The sequence below is a fragment of the Salmo salar genome, chromosome ssa14 (assembly GCF_905237065.1).
Source record: "Salmo salar chromosome ssa14, Ssal_v3.1, whole genome shotgun sequence".
Classification (NCBI taxonomy): domain Eukaryota; kingdom Metazoa; phylum Chordata; class Actinopteri; order Salmoniformes; family Salmonidae; genus Salmo; species Salmo salar.
Window position 1 is genome coordinate 8,852,814 of NC_059455.1, and position 23,026 is coordinate 8,875,839.

General features: G+C 42.4%; 2 protein-coding genes across 2 annotated transcripts in view; one reads left to right on the plus strand and one right to left on the minus strand.

The window, feature by feature from the left end:
- Positions 1-5,596, minus strand: part of LOC106568717 (KN motif and ankyrin repeat domain-containing protein 4) — a 31,509-nt gene extending 25,913 nt beyond the window's left edge. The window contains exon 1 of the mRNA XM_014139296.2: positions 5,232-5,596. The gene's annotated coding sequence lies outside the window, so the exon portion shown is untranslated. The remainder of the gene's footprint in view (positions 1-5,231) is intronic.
- Positions 5,597-18,617: 13,021 nt separating this feature from the next.
- Positions 18,618-22,052, plus strand: LOC106568719 (angiopoietin-related protein 3). Its single transcript, XM_014139298.2, has 7 exons — positions 18,618-19,239; positions 19,594-19,704; positions 19,821-19,944; positions 20,111-20,224; positions 20,306-20,401; positions 20,676-20,948; positions 21,159-22,052. The coding sequence occupies exons 1-7, from the start codon at positions 18,724-18,726 to the stop codon at positions 21,368-21,370; spliced, it is 1,446 nt and encodes a 481-aa protein (XP_013994773.2). The 5' UTR covers positions 18,618-18,723; the 3' UTR covers positions 21,371-22,052.
- The last annotated feature ends 974 nt before the right edge of the window (positions 22,053-23,026 follow it).

A 23,026-nucleotide genomic window follows, 5' to 3' on the forward strand; every position in this document is an offset into this window, starting at 1 on the left:
TTTTATGCTCTTTTGCACACCAGTATTTCTACTTGCACATCCTCATCTGCACATCTATCACTCCAGTGTTAATTGCTAAATTGTAATTACTTCGCCACTATGGCCTATTTATTGCCTTACCTCCTTACTTCATTTGCACACACTGTATACAGATTTTCTATTCTGTTATTAACTGTACGTTTGTTTATCACATGTGTAACTCTGTATTGTTGTTTTTGTCACACTGCTTTGCTTTATCTTGGCCAGGTCGCAGTTGTAAATGAGAACTTGTTCTCAACTGGCCTAACTGGTTAAATAAAGGTGAAATAAAAAATATATTAAAAAATACTGAACACCGTTGCCAGTGTACCAAAGCCGGACAAAGGACTATGGCTGTGTTTACACAGGCAGCCCAATTCTGATTTTTTTCACTAATTGGTCTTGGCCAATCAGATCAGTTCTGAAAAAGATCTGATGTGATTAAGACCCCTTAGTGGGAAAAATATCAGATTTGGGCTGCCTGTGTAAACGCAGCTAGTATCGCTCAGCATAATACCATGTAGAACACCTCCAGGTTTTCGCTCCAACCCCAGTTGTAATTAACCAGGTTCAGTTTGTCAACCAGCTAATTATTAGAATCAAGTATGCTAGATTAGGATTGGAGTGAAACCCTCCAAGAACAGGTTTGGAGAGCCCTGATGTAGAACCACCATAAAATAAATATGGATATTTTCTATCAATCTTCAAAATGTGTCTGCCTTCATGGATTCACAAAATGTATTCATATAAGCTGTAAAGGACTCTGTTGCATCAAACAGATGCATTCAGATATCCAAAGAATGTTTATTTGTCAAAATCTAAAATACAGGGGAGTGTACACTTTTTAACACTAACTCAAAAGAACTGGGTATTCAACAAGAATGTTATATGGTAAAAGTAATATACCAAATAAATTGTATGAACAGTGAGGTACTGTTCAGTGTGTCCGAGTGCGTCTCAGGTGTAGAGACACACAAGTGCAGAGAAATGTAGCTACAGATTGTTACACAAGATAATGTGATTTACTCAAAGATTTTTGTCGACATCTTGTCTATTTCAAGTCTTCTTTCATTGATCAAGACAAGTGGGTGTCCATCCCAAAGTGTTGCATGTCTTGATGACACAGACCTGTCTCGATAAATGAGAGAGAAGACTTGAAATAGACAAGATGGCAGCGTGGCACATTTTCTAAATACAACAGTAATTTGTTGTATTATTGTTTCTCCTCACTGTTTGCTAGTAAACTTATCTAGCTAGCTTGATATTCAATACATGTTATTTACATCTGTTTGGATTTTTTTAAAATTGTACCTTTATTTAACTAGGCAAGTCAGATAAGAACAAATTCTTATTTACAATGTCGGCCTACCCCGGCAAACCTGACAATGCAGGGCCAATTGTGCGCCGCTCTATAGGAATCCCAATCACGGCCGGATGTGATACACTCTGGTAACGTTTGCTGGTTAACCTAGGTTTAGTTGGCTGGTTGTAATGTTGTAGCTTTCTGTTTAGTAGCCATATTTACAACTAAAAAGAGAAGAGGTTTTACAGTCAAGATACAAAATATCTCCAATTGTAAATCTCTTCTATTTTCAGTCATAGATATAGCTACCGGTAGTTGTTTAGCTAGCTACATAGCTAAGTTAGCAAACAGAAAAATAATTTGATTTCTCCCCACTGTAACACAGTAGTATGTCAGCCAGCAATACAGTATGGGTTTCAGTAGATAAACTACATTTTGCTAGCTAGCTAGGTGGCTTGCAGGAAAAATAACTTAGCTAGGCACCGTATTTGTCATCTGCTCTCTTGGTGCTGGCATCAGCTGTAGCTAAACGTTAGCTATCCAACTCTTTGTTTCGAATACTCTTCGCTATATTCCGGTTGAAACATGTATGGTTGAATGTCACCATGTAGCTAATAGTACATCAAAAAGTGTTCCATGCTCGAATTCATGTTGAGAAGAGGAATCACTTGAAGCCATTGCGTCTGGACAGTTCTTTCAGTTTTGCCCAAAGGATTGTGTTGTTAGTGTTGCCCTCCTTTTTTTTTTTTAAACGCCTTGTGGGAAGGACAGGGGCCAGAATACGAATCAGTGAGATGAAACACATCTCACTGTCCTAGAAATGCCTCAGACATGATGAAAACAAGCCCAGATTCCCCCAGGGTGAAATTCCCCTTTAACCCAACACCTAGCAACCTCGATAAGAGGTTCGAACCTCTTGGCTTAACGGTACGCTGCCCCCTGAATTGTCCACACTATGGTGCATAGCTACATACAACACTTTAACTGTGGTGTATTGCTACAGACATAACCATAACTTTTACTGTCGTGTACATGTACCCGGCAGGATATGAACCCAGGACTGCCACAGGAGAAACCAACGTCTTGACCATTAGACCAAAATGAAATTCTCTCTAGGGCAAAGGGCCGACACTGATTTTTAAGTCGCAGGTTGGCTACCTCATCACATGACCATGAGCAACCATGACCAACTCATGTCCATTACATATAGCTAGACATTCCAACGTTGAGTCACATCGACACTACAGCAGCTGTTGCTATGATCATCTCAATCTCTCAACGGCGTCATGATAAAACAGGCAGGCATTGATAAGAGTTGTGTTAATTGCTCTTGAGATTGACCTCCATAGTATGACACAGTACAATGTACCACAGTACATTCATGTTAATAGGGTATCAGTGGGTATGTTTATGGTAATTTTGAGACAGACAGAGAGACAGTCTGAGAGAGAGACAGCTAGACACTCATTCACTCACTCACACAAACACACACTTATTCCCCACCGTCTCACCACAGAGGATAGAATATAGCACAATCGGTTACAGTCCTACCCTAAACCTCTCCACATTTCCATGGGACAATTTTTAATTGTCACTGCTTAGAGCGACTGGCCTACCTCACAGGAAACCCACTTGGGAGAAACAAAAGGAAAAATATTCACTTTCCCCACATAAGCCCCATCCAACTGTAACCTACAGTAAGCTACCTCAAATATATGAACTTCAGTACTTTTAGCCTGATCCCAGATCTGTTTGTTACCTTGTCAAGTTTTATGGACCATAGCAGCACAAGCAGATCCGAGACCAGGTTAGAGTACTTGGAGCTTTCACTATGTTCATATTTTCGGGTCTTTTTCCAGATCAAGGCACCCTATTTATCCTCCTAATGCCTTTTCCCCATTTTAAAGGTCTTAGAAGAAGGAAGTGTTTTGGCCAATTTCAGGGCTTTGTTTCTTCCTATTCCCACCTCTGTCCTGTCCTGGGGATAAATGCAGCCTTCTTCCTCACACAGCCTCCTCACATCATTATCAACTTTGCAATCCAAACATCTCTGTCCACAGCATTCTTGACTACAAACGACAAATTAAATTTGAACACATGACACTTAAAACGGTAGCCTCACTAAGAAGACATGTTTTAAAACATTGAGGCCTCAAGAAGATATGTTCTAAAACATTGAGGCCTCTGCTGCAGAATATCACATTTTAGATATTAGTCTGGGCCGTTGGACAAACAACTGACATGTAATGGGCACGTACACACATTGTTTGGATTGTTGTTCCTGGAACACCTCGAAGTTAGCCTGGTCCCAGATCTATTTGTGCTGTCTTGCCAACAGCTATCTATGTGACAATGACCATAATTGGCAAGCACAAACACATCTGGGACCAGGCTACCTTGACGTTGCTACATCAGTTGCTACACTTAAACAAAGAGTTCAGAGTTTCAGCCTTGGGAATTGGGCTCTGATATAAGCTTTGTGAAGAATGTTGTCGAAAATATACCGCTATCATGAACATGAAGATGACAATTTTTTTCAGCTGTTCCTGGACTGATTATTCTGCTAAAATCAGATGATTCTCTCTCTCGCTCTCGTTAACTGTGGTGGTGACGTGTATGCAGCTTATTTGTGATGCACTTTTTCCCAAACCCAAAGTGCTACTTACAAAGTGCTGTGGACTCCAGAATGGCTCTGGTCGACAGTAGTGCACTATATAGGGAATACAGTGCCATTTGGGACACAATCTACAACTGGAGGGGGCAGTGACTTGGGTGAATTGAATATCCTATGGCGTCCTGTGGGCCCTTCTCAAGTTCTCAATAACCATTTACATGTATGTGTACAGCATGTGTCTGTCTTTAACTCTCTCTCTCTCTCTCTCTCTCTCTCTCTCTCTCTCTGTTCTGTTCTTTAAAAAAGGGATCTTTTCTTCCTCCAGTATGGACATGCTGACTGTGTGGTTTTTCAGCACATAACTCCATTCCTTGTCTTCTATTTGGACTTGGTTTAGAAACTAAAGCCAACTTCTACGACTCCAACTCCCTCCACCTAACCCCTCTTTCTCTCCGCCCAACTCTCTCTCTCTCTTTCTGTGTCTTTCTCTCGCACACATGCACGCCACACACACTTTCTCTCTATCGCTCCATCCAGTTTGTTCTGTCCTGGTGTCTCTCCAACAGCAACAGGGTCTCAATCTCCGATCCGTGTGCAGGACATAAGTCCATAGGATAAAAGCTGCCAGTAGGGCTTTCACGCAGGGAGGAAAAACAGCATGGTATTTTAAATGCTTGGGCCAAAACAGATAGAGTGAGTGAGTGAGTGAGTGAGTGAGTGAGTGAGTGAGTGAGTGAGTGAGTGAGTGAGTGAGTGAGTGAGTGAGTGAGTGAGTGAGTGAGTGAGTGAGTGAGTGAGTGAGTGAGTGAGTGAGTGAGTGAGTGAGTGAGTGAGTGAGTGAGTTTATATGTGTGTGTGTGATGGGTTGAGAGGTAATGCATGTGTGATAGACAATCGATTTTTAGAGGTCACACTCTTAGAACCCTTTGAAGAACCCTTTTTGGTTCCAGATAGAACCCTTTTGGGTTCAAGATAGAACCATTTCCACAGAGGGTTCTAATTGGAAACCAAAAAGGGTTCCATCTGGAACCAAAAAGGGTTTTCTTATGGGGACAGCATGGGGACAGCTGAAGACCCCTTTTTTCTAAGAGTGCAGATGTCTATCAGATGGTCAGTAAGTGCAACAAATCCAACCTGTATGCCTGATTCGTTCAGACAACTAAATAACATTTTCCGATCTATTCAGTTCTAAGATTAAAACAACCCATTCTTATTTGAATTACCAACTTTTACCCACAGTCAATAACAGTACATTCAACTAGCAGAGAAATAGAAGAAAAAGCAACTTTCACTTACCTTTAACAATTCTGGTGTTCTCCACTGTAACCTGATGTGTGTGTCAGAGTATCCACTCCAGTCTGAGTTCCAGTACTTCTCCAGTCACTTCTCTCTCATCTCAGCCCTGCCTGTCTGTCTCTCTCCTAGAAGGAGGTACCATCAGGGAGAGTGGGATGCCGTGGCTGCTTGGCAAATACCTCTTTAGAATCCTCTCATAGCAAAAGCTGTGTTGTTGTTGTGTGTAAAGAGCAGAGTGGGGAGGGGTTTCAGAGCATAACTTTCTCCCTCTGTCCAATGAGACTGCGGGTGGGGGCCCACACAGAGCGGCCACACCCATGTCATAGGATATCGACCAATAGGAGCATGCAGGTGGGGCCCCTTACTCAAAGCAGCTCACCCCAGACCCTGGCAGCTGGTAGTGGGTTTTCAAAATAAACTCCCGTAGGTAGTCAGTGAGGGTATTGTGTGCAGTGTTCCCTCAAAACACACAGACACACAGTTATTTTTTAACTCAAGTAATGCCACTTTTATACATGAAAATACTCACACAACACACACCACACACACACAGTTATTTTTTAACTCAGCTAACTTCATATGCATGGACACACATACACACAGGCAACTGGTGTAAACTTATCCTCTGTTATGTGGACTGTGACCGCCCTTTATAATCAAGAAAATAACAAGGAGGCAGAGATGTGCGGGGCAATTCACAGAGGTTAATGCACAGGACATACCTCTTATTCTTCATGAGTCCCCTTTTCCCCCATGACCACCATACTGTCTACCCCCTCTACACAATGCTACAATCGTCCCCTTGTCGTAAGGCCATTACTGTCAAAAACCAGCCCTGTGACCTCTCCTTCCACCAAGGAGCCCAACGACCCCTCCTTCCACCAAGCTATTGTTTGCTAGAGCAAGTAAGAGGGGTTGGTGTGTGTGTGTGTCTGTGTGTGTGTGTTGTTTGTGAAGTGGGGCAATCTTCTCAGGCCAAGATAAATATAATCCAAGCAGCAATAGAGGAAGAATGTACCCCTAAAGAAACGGAAATATTTAAACAAGTTTGCAGCCTGTGCACAAACTAACGACACATCTTATTGACTTACTCAAAATAACATTCAGAATTCCATTAAGCAGAAAGAGATGCCCACAGAGCCATAACCACAGCATTTCACATTCACCATGTTCATAACACGGATGGAAAAGGAATTAGCGAAGAAAGGCTCATTTTCCATTACACACACAGACCACTGACTCCGAAAGGGATTGTGGTTTTACTGAGGGCAAAAAAAAAAAAAAAAACGTTTTATTGGACAAAAGCACTGCTGACTGACCACATACTGCAGTGTACACAACAGAAAACTCAGAGCTGACTTAGTTGGTTATGGCAGCTACAGTATAAAGAGAAGAAATCATCCTAAAGTATTTAAAAATGGATTGCATTGGAAGGTACTTGGACATGATTTACACATGAAGTGTGAAAATGCTAATATGCACTGAGTATACAAAACAGTAAGAACACCTGCTCTTTCCATGGCATAGATTGACCAGGTGAATTAAGCTGAAAGCTATGATCCCCACTTGTTAAATCCACTCCAATCCGTGTAGATTAAGGGGAGGAGACAGGTTAAATAAGGGTTTTTAAGCCTTGAGACAATTGAGACATGGATTGTATGTGTCCCATTCAGCAAGACAAAACATTTAAGTGCCTTTGAATGGGGTATGGTAGTACATCAAAGGCTCACCTGTTTATGTCAAGAACTGCAACAATGATGGGTTTTTCACACTCAACAGTTATCCTTATGTATCAAGAATCGTCTACCACCCAAAGGACATCCAGCCAACTTGACACAACTGTGGGAAGCATTGGAGTCAACATGGGCCAGCATCTCTGTGGAACGTTTTCGACACCTTGTAGAGTCCATGCTCTGATGAAGAGGGTGCAACTCAATATTAGGAAGGTGTTCCTAATGTTTGGTATACTCAGTGTAAGTACCAATGACTTGCATTGGATTTGTGCCAGAAATGCTAAAAAGTTACCATTTGAAACAGTGGCCAGGTAAACAAAACCAAAGCATGGATTGCTGTCATATCTTGTCCATAGACTGCTTACAAGGTAAGGAAACCAATATGTAATTTGAGTGAACTATCCCTTTTAAGTGCTAATGTAGGCTAGTTGAAGATCATTATCTTGTGATTTGTACCAAGACAGCAAATGATGTAGAGGTTTGTTTTTACCTGTACAAACCCTTGTTCTGTCTACTGTACATGTATTTTCAATGTAAACTTTCCCCTTTTGCCTATCTTGTTCATTTGCCAAGAATGCCCTCTAGTGGTGAAAGGGGATCATCACATAAAGTTGTAACCAAGGTTAGTAGTTAAAAAAAAATAATCTATCTATTTTAACAATATCCCAAGGTTTAGTGTAAAACAGTGGTTCCCAAACTTTATAGTCCAGGACCCCTTCAAACATTCAACCTCCAGCTGCGTACCCCCTCTAGCACCAGGGTCAGCGCACTCTCAAATGTAGTTTTTTTGCCATCATTGTAAGCCTACATTTATTAAACATAAGAATGAGTGTGAGTTTTTGTCACAACCTGGCTTGTGGGAAGTGACAAAGAGCTCTTATAGGACCAGGGCACAAATAATAATATAATACCGTAAATTCCGGACTATAAGCCGCAACTTTTTTCTCACGCTTTGAACCTCGCGGCTTAAACAATGACGCGGCTAATATATGGATTTTTCCCGCTTTCAATAAAAAAAAATAAAAACACATTCTGTGACGTGCTCAGTTTTTTGACGGCATGAAGCTTTCATTAGACCAATGAAATTGCCGAACGGGTTAAGGTCAAACAACTTTTTTGTTTACTGTTTAGATTAAATCAAGCGGGCTCTCAAACTTCCCATCATTCTGATTACTTGTCACCCTCATCATGGCAAAGACACGGAGAAATGCATATGATGCAGCTTTCAAGTTGAAGGCGATTGATCTGGCTGTTGGAAAAGGAAATAGAGCTGCTGCGGGACTGGGAGCTGGCAGCAGGCAGGTGTGAGTGCATCTGGACGCACAGTGAGACGAAGACTTTTGGAGGATGGCCTGGTGTCAAGAAGGGCAGCAAAGAAGCCACTTCTCTCCAGGAAAAACATCAGGGACAGGCTGATATTCTGCAAAAGGTACAGGGATTGGACTGCTGAGGACTGGGATAAAGTCATTTTCTCTGATGAATCCCCTTTCTGATTGTTTGGGGCATCCGGAAAAAACTTGTCCGGAGAAGACAAGGTGAGAGCTACCATCAGTCCTGTGTCATGCCAACAGTAAAGCATCCTGAGACCATTCATGTGTGGGGTTGCTTCTCAGCCAAGGGAGTGGGCTCACTCACAATTTTGCCTAAGAACACAGCCATTAATAAAGAATGGTACCAACACATCCTCCGAGAGCAACTTCTCCCAACCATCCAGGAACAGTTTGGTGATGAACAATGCCTTTTCCAGCATGATGGAGCCCCTTGCCATAAGGAAAAAGTGATAACTAAGTGGCTCGGGGAACAAAACATTGATATTTTTGGTCCATGGCCAGGAAACTCCCCAGACCGTAATCCCATTGAGAACTTGTGGTCAATCCTCAAGAGGCGGGTGGACAAACAAAAACCCACATATTCTGACAAACTCCAAGCATTGATTATGCAAGAATGGGCTGCCATCAGTCAGGATGTGGCCCAGAAGTTAATTGACAGCATGCCAGGGCGTATTGCAGCGGGCTTGAAAAAAAAGGGTCAACACTGCAAATATTGACTCTTTGCACCAACTTCATGTAATTGTCAATAAAAGCCTTTGACACTTATGAAATGCTTGTAATTATACTTCAGTATTCCATAGTAACATCTGACAAAAATATCTAAAGACACTGAAGCAGCAAACTTTGTGAAAATTAATATTTGTGTCATTCTCAAAACTTTTGGCCACGACTGTAGTGTCCAAAATGTCTTTCAAGCTGTCAGGCATTTCCATGGCAGCAAGAGCCTCTCGGTGGATGCTGTAGTGTACCCAAGTGGCGTCAGGAGCAACTGCTTGCACACGCGTTACCACTCCACTATGTCTCCCTGTCATGGCTTTTGCGCCATCAGTACAGATACCAACACATCTTGACCACCAAAGTCCATTTGATGTCACAAAGCTGTCCAGTACTTTAAAAATATCCTCTCCTGTTGTCCTGGTTTCCAGTGGTTTGCAGAAGAGGATGTCTTCCTTAATTGACCCCCCGTAAACGTAACAGACATATACCAGGAGCTGTGCCAGGCCCGCCACATCTGTTGACTCATCCAGCTGTAACGCATAGAATTCACTGGCTTGTATGCGAAGCAGTAATTGTTTCAAAACATCTCCTGCCATGTCACTGATACCTCGTGGAACAGTGTTGTTTGATGAAGATATTGCCTGTATAGTTTTTTGGGCCTTTTCCCCCAGTACTGTCCCAGCCATATCCACGGCAGCAGGAAGAATTAAGTCCTCCACAATAGTATGGGGCTTGCCTGTCCTAGCCACTCAGTAGCTCACCACATAAGACGCTTCTAGCCCCTTCTAATTAATGGTACCTGTTGCTTTTATACATGTCTTACTACTCGAAAGTCGTCTTAATTCTCACTCAAAAAACTCCCGTGGCTTATTTTTCAAATGGGAATGTTTTGTCAGAGTGAAGGTTTCATCGAGTTGTGAGATAGTACTTTTGCATATATAACACACTGTGGCTGAGGAAAGGCACTACTCTCAATATAAGTGAACCCCAAATCAATGTAGTTCTCATCATTTTTGCACCTCTTCGATGGTTCCAACACCCCTGTCTGTTGTTCGATGCTTTCCCGGGTAAGGGGGCTCTTTAGCTGCATCAGATTCACAACTCTCAGTGTCGATGCTAGCTGGTCTAGCAACAAATGTAGAATTACTGATGCTAGAATTGGGTGTGCTCATGGAAGCAGAACAACTTGTGTCATTGACAGGTGCAGGTGTAGTACTGCTGGTAGTAGCAGTACTACCAGTAGAGCTGGTATGTGTGTCTATGGATGCGGGCCTTACTTTTTTCAACCATTTATCAATTTTCGAGCAATCAGAATGAGCAGCAGCTACATTTGGCTATGTACGGACCATTAGTGGAATTTCCGTGAGAGAGTAACCGTTAATGTGATTGGATGTCAATTATTTGACTAGGCTACCTGTATTTGACATTGTGTTGTTATTTCGCTGAACACACTGTAGATGGTTTAATTTTATTTTTGGCAGTGAAACAAGGCTACTCAGGCGAGAAAAGCACCTCACCCAAATGTATAGCCCCGATGGAAAATCTAAATGGACTGATTGAAAATGTGAATCACATTTTTAGTTGGCGTACCCCCGACGGCATAAGCGTGCACCCCAGTTTGGGAATAGCCGGTGTAGAAGATGTTCAGTCGGGGAGATTGTTGCTTTTACAAGGTTTTACATGTGATACTGGTAACACTTTACCTAACGCCTGCAGATATAATGCTGTATAACTTATTTTAAGCATCTACTATATGAGCCTTTATAATTGAAGCTTTAGGTTAAAGTGTTACTGTGATGATATTTGTGGGTAACTTTTCAACCCACATTTAGTCAGTATCAATAGCGTAGTGTGAAAATAGAAAACTGAAAATAGAAATTCTACTGGAAGTGATACACAATCAATAGTTAGGTGCCATTGGGTTTGACCTAATTTGATGTGCATTATGTAACTCTATGCTATGTAACTCTATGCTCTATGTGCATTATGTAACTCTATGCTACTGTAGGCCACTGTGGTTATCGGTTACATATTGACTGTGTTGGTATAGTCCTCTATGATGCAGATGCCTCCCCTTGATCGGAAGTTCACAGACCTTTAAACACAGCTGGCCTTTTTCAACAAGAAGGACCAATCACAACTTCTTTACTAGAATCCACACCCACAAAAGTATTATGTATATGTACTGTATGTGACCAACGCTGTGGCCTTGTGGTTACTTAGCCACACTAAGACTAGAAGCATTTTAGGAATTACAGTTGAAGTCGGAAGTTTACATAAACCTTAGCCAACTACATTTAAACTCAGTTCTTCACAATTCCTGACATTTAATCCTAGTAAAAATTCCCTGTCTTAGGTCAGTTAGGATCACCACTTTATTTTAAGAATGTGAAATGTCAGAATAATAGTAGAGAGTATGATTTCTTTCAGCTTTTATTTCTTTCATCACATTCCCTGTGGGTCACAAGTTTACATACACTCAATTAGTATTTACATACACTCAAGTAGCATTGCCTTTAAATTGTTTAATTCGGGTCAAACGTTTCGGGTAGCCTTCCACAAGCTTCCCACAATAAATTGGGTGAATTTTGGCCCATTCCTCCTGACAGAGCTGGTGTAACTGAGTCAGGTTTGTCGGCCTCCTTGCTCGCACACGCTTTTTCAGTTCTGCCCACAAATTGTCTATAGGATTGAGGTCAGGGCTTTGTGATGGCCACTCCAATACCTTGACTTTGTTGTCCTTAAGTCATTTTTCCACAACTTTGGAAGTATGCTTGGGGTCATTGTCCATTTGGAAGACCCATTTGCGACCAAGCTATAACTTCCTGAGATGTTGCTTCAATATATCCACATAATTTTCCTACCTCATGATGCCATCTATTTTGTGAAGTGCACCAGTCCGTCCTGCAGCAAAGTACCCCCACAACATGATGCTGCCACCCCGTGCTTCACGTTTGGGATGGTGTTCTTCAGCTTGCAAGCCTCCCCCTTTTTCCTACAAACAACGATGGTCATTATGGCCAAACAGTTCTATTTTTGTTTTATCAAACCAGAGGACATTTCTCCAAAAAGTATGATGTTTGTCCCCATGTGCATTTGCAAACCGTAGTCTGGCTTTTTATGGCGGTTTTGGAGCAGTGGCTTCTTCCTTGCTGAGCGGCCTTTCAGGTTATGTCGATATAGGACTCGTTTTAATGTGGATATAGATACTTTTGTGCCTGTTTCCTCCAGCATCTTCACAAGGTCCTTTGCTGTTGTTCTGGGATTGATTTTCACTTTTCACACAAAAGCACGTTCATCTCTAGGAGACAGAACGCGTCTCGTTCCTAAGCAGTATGACGGCTGCGTGGTCCCATGGTGTTTATACTTGCGTACTATTGTTTGTACAGATGAATGTGGTACCTTCAGGCATTTGGAAATTGCTCCCAAGGATGAACCAGACTTCTGGAGGTCAACAATTTGTTTTCTGAGGTCTTGGCTGATTTATTTTGATTTCCCCATGATGCCAAGAAAAGAGGCACTGAGTTTGAAGGTAGGCCTTCAAAATTAATCCACAGGTACACCTCCAATTGACTCAAATTATGTCAATTAGCTTAACAGAAGCTTCTAAAGCCATGACATCTTTTTTTCTGGAATTTTCCAAGCTGTTTAAAGGCACAGTCAACTTAGTGTATGTAAACTTCTGACCCACTGGAATTGTGATACAGTGAATTGTAAGTGAAATAATCTGTCTGTAAACAATTGTTGGAAAAATTACTTGTGTCATGCACAAAGCAGATGTCATAACTGACTTGTCAACACTATAGTTTGTTAACAAGAAATGTGTGGAGTTTTTGTGGAGTTTTAATGACTCCAACATAAGTGTATCTAAACTTCTGACTTCAACTGTACATATAAAGTTCTGTAGGTAAACGTCCCTTTTTCAGGACACTGTCTTTCAAAGATAATTCGTAAAAATCCAAATAACTTCACAGATCTTCATTGTAAAGGGTTTAAACACTGTTTCCCATGCTTGTTCAATGAACCACAAACAATTAATGAACATGCACCTGTGGAACGGTCGTTAAGACACTAACAGCTTACAGACTGTAGGCAATTAAGGTCACAGTTATGAAAACTTAGGACACTAAAGAGGCCTTTCTACTGACACTGAAAACACCAAAAGAAAGATGCCCAGGGTCCCTGCTCATCTGCGTGAACGTGCCTTAGGCATGCTGCAAGGAGGCATGAGGACTGCAGATGTGGCCAGGGCAATAAATTGCAATGCCTGTACTGTGAGAGGCCTAAGACAGCGCTACATGGAGACAGGACAGACAGCTGATCGTCCTCGCAGTGGCAGACCACGTGTAACAACACCTGCACAGGATCGGTACATCCGAACATCACACCTGCGGGACAAGTACAGGATGGCAACAACAACTGTCGGAGTTACAACAGGAACGCACAATCCCTCCATCAGTGCTCATACTGTCCACAATAGGCTGAGAGGCTGGATTGAGGGCTTGTAGGCCTGTTGTAAGGCAGGTCCTCACCAGACATCACCGGCAACAACGTCGCCTATGGGCACAAACCCACTGTCTCTGGAACAGACAGGACTGGCAAAAAGTGCTCTTCACTGACGAGTCGCGGTTTTGTCTCACAATGGGTGATGGTCGGATTCGCGTTCATCGTCGAAGGAATGAGTATTACACCGAGGCCTGTACTCTGGAGCGGGATCGATTTGGAGGTGGAGGGTCCGTCATGGTCTGGGGCGGTGTGTCACAGCATCATCGGACTGAGCTTGTTGTCATTGCAGGCAATCTTAATGCCTTGCGTTAGAGGGAAGACATCCTCCTCCCTCATGTGGTACCCTTCCTGCAGGCTCATCCTGACAGGACCCTCCAGCATGACAATGCTACCAGCCATACTGCTCGTTCTGTGCGTGATTTCCTGCAAGACAGGAATGTCAGTGTTCTGCCATGGCCAGCGAAGCGCCTGGATCTCAATCCCATTGAGCACGGGTGAGGGCTAGAGCCATTACCCCCAGAAATGTCCGGGAGGTGCCTTGGTGGAAGAGTGGGGTAACATCTCACAGCAAGAACTGGCAAATCTGGTGCAGTCCATGAATAGGAGATGCACTGCAGTAGTTAATGCAGCTGGTGGCCACACCAGATACTGACTGTTACTTATGATTTTGACCCCCCCCCTTTTGTTCAGGGATACATTATTCTATTTCTGTTAGTCACATCTCTGTGGAACTTGTTCAGTTTAGGTCTGTTGTTGAATCTTGTTATGTTCATGCAAATATTTACACGTGTTAAGTTTGCTGAAAATAAATGCAGTTGACAGTGAGAGGACGTTTCTTTTTTTGCTGAGTTTATATGTCAAGGATCAAATACATTTAATATTCACCTGTCTCTGTGTACCCTTTCCATTTTCCTCACACGCTTGCATACACTATAACAAATGTTAAATAAAATCTGTTTGTCCTCTCATATTGAATAAGCTATTTGGTATTACCAAGATTTCAAGTAAGTCAATAGAGTCAATGTCCATGTGATTGTGAGCCTTATAGTGTCATTGCCTACTGCTAGAAAAATCTCCCTGTGTTGAATGTCAAGTCATCCCTAAAGCCATCATTCGCTGTAAATAAGATATGTATTTGACCCTGAAAGTTTGACGATGACATTTGAGTTATGAGTCGCTCTTCATGAGTGATGAATAAGAACCACATGGTTCCATTGCACCAGGCAAGCTCAATAAAGCTTAATAAATAATCCCTGGTGCAATGGTTTTAACAATGGTTCTAAGATGAACTTACCCTTAAAATGCTTTTGGGAAACCGGGCCCTGGGCTCTTTTGCGTGAGGAAAATGTTCTCCTGAGTGTTTGCTCGAGCCTGCATGGAGTGCCAGATAGGCAGGGTTTTTCACTTTTGGGACCATTCCAATGCACCAGACAAGCTCAATTTACTATTTGAACACATAATAATAATAATAATAATAATATATTCAATTTGCGAGTAAAATACATGTTGGATAGAAAATGTCACGACAGGCCTGATGGAAACAGCAAATTTGTCGCTAAACTTTCCAAATGTCGACAAAACAAAATACGCTAGACTAGGTGGGATCTTTTTGTGTCGGTAAAATGTATTATGCGAGAGATGGCCGCGATGATATGTTGTGTGGTCTCTCACTACGACTTAGGAAAGCATGCAGTTTATTAGGCTACAGATGAAATTAATTATGATGAACTTCACAGGGTGGTGAAAGTGCACGGTGATGAGCTTGATGCTCCTGTTTAATAAATATCAAGAGTCTTGTTCTGGTGAAATGACGATCGATGCTTGGCTGCCATTTGACATATAAAAATGATCTCACTCTTTTGTCCATAATAATCTCATCATGTAGACTAGCCTACCTGCACTGTATCTGGAAACTGTTGGCTAGAGTGCATGTGCCAAGACAAGAGTAGGCAACGCAACATTTTTGTTGAGTTGAAAATGCAATGGAAAACTCATTTAACTTGTATTTTTTTATTCGGTACATGGGAATTTAACCGCAAAACATGCATATTGTTTTTATGCTGATTTTAGAATATTTACATGAAAATCTGTTGCCAATTGGATGGGAACCTAGCTATTGACCCTTATAAGGACGTGATCATTTCATCAGAGTTAAGAAAACGATGATGCAATTATGAGTTGCCGGGTGTATGACAGCAAGAACAGAACAAGAGACATCTGTTGTTGGGCCTGAAACATGACGGATCAAATGTGATTGCTCAAACAGCACATATTGGCTTTGGTTTGGTTACCATGAGCCAGCAAACAAGCAATATGTGTCTACTGTAGATTATCATCAGGTTTGACTAGTTGATTGTAAAATACCCCTGTACACTCATATAGCATGCCAATTTCATGGCAACATATAGTTAAAGGAAAACCAGTTATCGACTGTCAAACTTACTGAATCTTTAGGCCCAGTGCAGTCAAAATTCTTATGAAACTATCACTGTAAATGTGTGAATAAATGTGATCAGTGTTATTTGCTGATAGTTACTGGTTGATAATACAGTCTACACAGGACTTTCTAATCAGCAGGTTTGCATGGACGTGCATGGAGTTTCGGCTTTCAATGGTGACATCACCATGCGGTAAATTGGTTAACTTGTTATGGATAGGGGGCAGTATTTTCACGGCCGGATAAAAAACGTACCCGATTTAATCTGGTTATTACTCCTGCCCAGAAACTAGAATATGCATATAAATAGTAGCTTTGGATAGAAAACACTCCAAAGTTTCTAAAACTGTTTGAACGGTGTCTGTGAGTATAACAGAACTCAAATGGCAGGCCAAAACCTGAGAAGATTCTGTACAGGAAGTACCCTGTCTGACCATTTCTTGGCCTTCTTTGTCATCTCTATCCAAAACAGAGGATCTCTGCTGTAACGTGACACTTTCTAAGGCTCCCATAGGCTCTCAGAAGGCTCCCATAGGCTCTCAGAAGTTTGCGGATTTTCGAGGAGTTTGTATTTCGCGCCACGCCTTATCATTGGATATTGGAGTGGTGTTCCGCTAGCGGAACGTCTAGATGTAAGAGGTTTTAATAGACCAATAACAAAGAGAGTTCAAAACCTCTCTGCCAATAACAGCTAGTTTTCAGTTTTCCCCTCCCCATTTAGACCACTCCCAGACAGTCATAGCAAAATTCTTGCTTGAGAAATAGTTTATCTAAAAAGCTATTTTTCCAATTTTGATGGAAATCTATTAAACATCAAATACAAATTAGAGTTTAAAGATCAATTGGTCAAATCAGGTTTTCCTCAACGAGACAATTTTGAAGCCTAATTTACTGTTTACAGAACACAAGACCACAATTAGCTATGCAAAATGGCTACACTGTATAGTTGCGATGCGTTACAAATTTTGGCAACATTCCACCCTGACTGGGGGGAGTAGCTGCTCCTGCATCACCACCCTTAGCGGAGCTGCCAACAACTGGAAGCATGTGGTTTTCAGGGATACAGCTAATTCAACCTAGCTTCCTTTGCCGCTAAAACACGGATGTGGGAACTCCACTCAGCCGTTTCTACCTTAGGTCACTGCATCACTATGAGAATTTTTCAGCCTCTGGTTGGTCAGAGGCTGCTTGAGTAAGACCTGTTTGGTCGAAATGCGTTGCAGTAATATAATATGGTCATCTGGTCCTACTTGTATACTGTATATTTTTGTAAATAATTCACAGCATCATACTCGTTGCCTTTTTGTATTTTTTTGTATTCCTTTTTTGTATTCCATTTTCTCAGGTTAAAAATAGCTTGAACAAAATATTTCAAAACTATAGGACAATGTAGGATCTTAATTACACCTGTATTGTCGTAGCAAAATAATCCGTCAGCAACAGGATTTTAACATTTTGTCTATAATGTTTCTTGATCAGTGATTAGGTGTAACGGCTGCCTTTAGAGAGACTGGACCAAAATGCAGCGGAGTTAGTGTTCATGATATATTTAATGAAACGGAACACTATACAATTACAAAAACAATAAACTGACAGCCAACACAGTCCTGTCAGGTGCAAACACTGTAACAAGAACAATTACCCACAATCCCCAAAGGAAAAGTAGGCTACTTATGTGTGACTCCCAATCAGCCACAACCCTCTACAGCTGTGCCTGATTGGAAGTCACACAGCCAAAATAAACGAAACAATCAAAACACACACTTCTCTTCTGCCACGTCCTGACCCAACTACACCCTCTACTGGTCAGGACGTGACATTAGGCTATTAGCTGGTCAAAATGAGGATACATGAAAAGTGTAATAATGTTAATATAACTGTGTTAGTGTGGGTTTTCATTGAATTTATGTAAATCTTAAAGCTCATCTGCATTTCCTGTGGCGCAGGAAATTTCTCAGCAACAAAATAGTGATACAATTAAGATCCTACACCTGTAGGACATGTTACACAATCAATATAATATGTAAACTGGGTCATCTGAAGTTTACTACAAACTATTACCAGGAACTGTTCAAAAACAACTCAGCCTCATTAGTAACTTTTTCACTGAGAGACAAACAGACCCTTCGTTACCTGCGACTCTCCAAATGTGAATGTTATGAATGACTATACAAAGGAAGATAAGAAACTCAAATCAGATATAATATGTTATGCACAGATGTTGTTGATAATAGTGCACACTGTTCCAAGTGCAAATATATTTTGTTGAATTTGGCCCCACCATTGAGAACCAACAACAATTTATTTGGGCATCCATGATGATTCTCTGACTGGGACACTGAAGTGGACATTTTGGAATAGCCATTGTTGGTGGATGCTGGTACCAGGCTGGCACACCAATGTGTTTTGAACTGAACATTCCAATTGATTGCATCACACACAGCTGCCCACTCAGTTCTTTTGTTTAGAATTTCAGAATAGAACACTGAAATAACGGAAATAACTGACTCCAGTCATTTCAAACAAAGCCTATAATCAAAGGGTTAAGCTCTTTTGTAAGCTGGACTCGTGGATGCTGCAGCCATATTTGCAGAAGCAAATTCAGTTGAGACTAAGTCAGTTAATAATCAACCTCATCCAAGGCAGCCTATATAGTTTCCCAGTACTGTGTCCTGTGGCGTCTTTTCAAGGGAAGAGGGGACTCAAGTGGCCGGCTGGCCAGCTCACCAACAACACGAGACGGTCTAAAGACAGAAACAAACAACATCATGAAGCTAACGCTAACCTTTATGTTCGTACTTGTGGCTTCTTGGCCAATGGTACTCTGCACCAAGGAGGAGCCCATGTCCGAAGACCCTCACCTCCTTCAGGTTCCCGCCGTCGAGGCCCGCTCCCGCTTCGCCGCTCTGGACGACGTGCGTCTCCTGGCCAATGGTCTCCTCCAGCTTGGCCACAGCCTCAGGGACTTCGTCCACAAGACCAAGGGCCAGATCAATGACATCTTCCAGAAACTCAACATATTCGACCACTCCTTCAACCAGCTCTCTGTGCTGGCCAGCGAGATCAAGGAGGAAGAGGAGGAGTTGAAGAAGACCACGGTGGTGCTCAAGGCCAACAACGAGGAGATCAAGAGCCTATCGCTGGAGATCAACTCCAAGGTGGAGAGCATACTGCAGGAGCGTAGCCAGCTTCAAAGCAAGGTGGGCGGGCTGGAGGAGAAATTGAGCGGCCTGTCTCAGGGCCTGGTGCCCGCCGAGCAGCTGGTTGAGATCAGCACACTGAAGGTGAGTCACCCCAAACTGACTTTAACCCATTGGGGAAATGCTGTTTTGAATTGAGCATGGGGTTAAAGCTGATTAACATTCTCAAAAAAACTCACAAAATATCCATGTAGAATATTGCCATGGTAAGAAACCAAGGTAAAGTTTACGGGGAATCTTTACATGATTTTCAGACAGTTCAACAAACCTCAAGAAGGTAAATTAACTAAAGTCACCTTTTGGTTCTTTTACATACAGTAGTGATTAGCCTACTCCATTTTCTTGAAGAGTAACAGCACAGTACTACCAGATAGACATATTGAACCAAATGATAAATATGTCGGGAGAAATTACCCTGTCCCATCATGTGTCCCTCAGGATGTGATCCACACCCAGGAGAGAAGCATCGCTGAGCTGCTGAAGGCTGTGAAAGAGCAGAGCGACCAGCTTGTTCACCAGAGGAGCAAGATCAAGACTCTGGAGGAGAAGGTAGTTGCTGCTATAGTACAACAAAGTATGTAGCTTGAGCCTTACAGTCTTCCAAACATGACAACAGGCAATTGACTACATTTTTATAGCACTACATTATTCCCTTGCATTTCTAGCTCACCTATAACCCTTTCATGCAAGAGACCATTGAGAAACCATCTGACAACTTCCAGTCTGTCATGCCGGACCTCACTGGGTATCTGACCAACACCTCTGCAAATGGCAGCTTTGACATGACAGGTAAGGTGGCTTTAAAGAGTCATGATCATTTTTGGATTTGTATTCCCTTTAGCTCATTCTTTGGCAACAGCTACAATTTTAGGGGCCCTACAAAACACAGTGTTTGAGGGATTGATCCATCACCCCTTAGTGCTGCTGATTGACTGTAAGTGGGGTTGTGCTACAGATCTTCCATCAGACTGTTGTGAGCTATTTACCAGGGGCGAGAGAGCCAGTGGAATGTACACCATCAAGCCTAACCAATCCGAGCCCTTCATGGTCTACTGCGACATGGATCAAGGTAAGACAGACAACGAGTAGCGCCAATGCTGTGTACTAATGTATATTTATTGATTAAGTATTTCCTATTTCCTTTCTGCAGATGGAGGGGCTACTATAATCCAGAGAAGGAAGGATGGGTCCGTGAATTTCGATCAGAATTGGGAGAAGTATGAAAACGGATTTGGAGACTTTCAAGGTGAGTGATTGAGTTGTGAGGTGCAATGTGTATTTTCTCATGACCAGTGCACCAGACCAGAGTACTCAATTATTAAAGCACTGATGCTGTCGTCTGTGTGTGTGTGTGTGTGTGTGTGTGTGTGTGTGTGTGTGTGTGTGTGTGTGTGCGTGCGTGCGTGCGTGCGTGCGTGCGTGCGTGCGTGCGTGCGTGCGTGCGTGCGTGCGTGCGTGCGTGCGTGCGTGCGTGCGTGCGTGTACAGCACTGAGCCTTGTTGATTTGTCTGTGTTACCAGGGGAGTTCTGGCTGGGTCTGAAGAAGGTCCACTCCCTGGCTAGTCAAGGTGACTCTTTCCTGAACATCCAACTGGAGGACTGGAAACAGGGCAAACGCTTCATCGAATACAACTTCTCTCTGGATGGACCAGAGGCCCAGTATACTATCCACCTCTCACAGGCATCCGGAAATCTGCCTGATGCAATGAGCAACCGTACCGGTACGAAGTTCTCCACTAAGGACCGGGACAATGACAACCTTGAAGACTCACACTGCGCTTACACCTACACAGGTACAGTAGTGGGGACTGGGGAGGACGACATTTTATGGATGCATGGTTTACCGTAAGGCTCAAGTACAGGGTTTGTTCTGAATTAAATAATTTATTGAAAGATTTTAATCTAATTTATGAAGCATATGGTTTGATGGAACATTAGATTGAAAGGAGTTTGCTGTTTTTCACACCAGCATCAAGTTGAACTAATCCCCGGGGCTTTCGCAGGTGGCTGGTGGTTCAAAGCTTGTGGAGACACCAATCTGAACGGGAGATACATCCACGTGAGACCCAAGGGACATTCAGAGTGTAGGAGGGGAATCCACTGGAAGCCCACCAGAGGGGCCTCCTACTACCTCCGATCCACCCAGATCTCCATTCGCTCCACCCCCACCACTACGGCCACCTCAACCTCCTCAGAAACAGGCAACTTCCGCTGAGAACAAACATGGACGTATGGACAGAAACAAGACATTGACCAACCTTTGGCAAAGATACATGTGACTGACAGTCCCTGACAACAAGGCCTTAAGGAGATTTAGGAGTCCAGTTTAGTCAGGTCTCTTCTGTCGACTGCACAGTGGGACCACGTTGATTAAACAGGACTCTAAGCCACTGTTTGTCTTATAGCTAATCTAAAAAGGACTCGCTTCTCTTCTCCCCTTCAACATTAAAGGCTTTGGGACACAAGGAACCAAATGAATTGTCAACCATTTTTATACTCAGTTTAGCGTTGTAATTTTGGGGTGAAATTGATTGATAACATCCTCCTATTGTTACATGCATTTGTGGAATCCTATAGAGCTCTCGTTCAAGCATTGTAAACTATGCATTAACGGTGGGCGGTATTCATACCTGTGATCTGCGCACAAACCTCGTAAATATGCAAAGCCTACATAATTCTTTCATGTCAAATTTGTGTTAAACGTGCATATCTTAAGTCTGAATATAACCAGGTATGAAGTGGTGAGGAATTGGATGGACAGCACACAGGCATCCACCTTAATGACAGCAGTTATCACCGGGGTCTTAGTCACATTGACTCTCAGCACATCTGTACTGTAAATACTGTATTTTTGTTACTATTTTTACAGTTCTGGAAAATAAATCATATTTATGACACTACTGGTGTGGTTCTGAATAATTACCCTTGAAAGACTACAATGGTATTTCGACTACGCCGAAAGACTAGGACAAATCATTTGATTTCTAATTAGCTAATCAGCAAAAACATGGTTATCCAGTTGAAAGATTGGAATGTCTATATGCCTATCTATGTCCACGGCTATCTATAGCCGTTAGTAGCTACACCTGTAAATATACTGTATCCTAAAACCCCTCTCTATTCAAGCCTTTACATAGTGTATTATTACTACTCAATTAAAATGGACTTGAATGGACTTATCAGAGGCTATGGGAGGGATGGGAGTGTCATGATTGGCAGAATAAGTTTAGCCTGGGTACCAGTCTATTTAGCTAACACTCCTCTCCTTGTACTTTGTGTCATGTTTCGCAATCACACAAAGTGCCAGGAGTGGAATGTTAGCTAAAGTTGGCCCCTTTATGTAAACAGAGGGATGGCCTTCAGTGAGCGTATGACAACATGGTGAGTGTCCGACGGGTACTTCCCCTGTATACACTGTTCAGCCTTGACCTGAAAAAATATCTGATATCTCACCGATCTCTGATGAAATCAGACCTACAATTGATATTTTCTTACCAAGCTAATGAGTGGACATAATGTGACAGCAGAGCCCTATAGCACAAGTAGTTTTTTCCAAAAATAGTACACCTGTACTTTAAATCAGCTTTCAACTGGAGACCCCATAATGTTAGCGATGCAGCACTAGCAAAACAATATCTGACATTAGCCCTATGAAGCAGCAATGCATTCTACTCTCAGAGAAGAAGTTGACCCTTCACACTGGTATTACCACCACATCTCAATCCTGTGCATCAGCAAGTCAATTCAAATCGAAACTGACCCCGAATCAATGCTCAGGGAATCTCTTACTGGAGATAACATCCACCTCTCAAATATCATTGTCAGCATAGCTGCAGAGAACAGAGCCTAAACCACATGGCACTCCCACCTA

What these genes read in the sequence shown, in the direction of transcription:
- LOC106568719 (XM_014139298.2), top strand. Translation starts at nt 18,724, where the DNA reads ATGAAGCTAACGCTAACCTTTATGTTCGTACTTGTGGCTTCTTGGCCA. An exon ending in TCAAGACTCTGGAGGAGAAG is followed by an intron (nt 19,705 to 19,820) that starts GTAGTTGCTGCT and finishes TTGCATTTCTAG; the next exon opens with CTCACCTATAACCCTTTCAT. An exon ending in TGGCAGCTTTGACATGACAG is followed by an intron (nt 19,945 to 20,110) that starts GTAAGGTGGCTT and finishes GTTGTGCTACAG; the next exon opens with ATCTTCCATCAGACTGTTGT.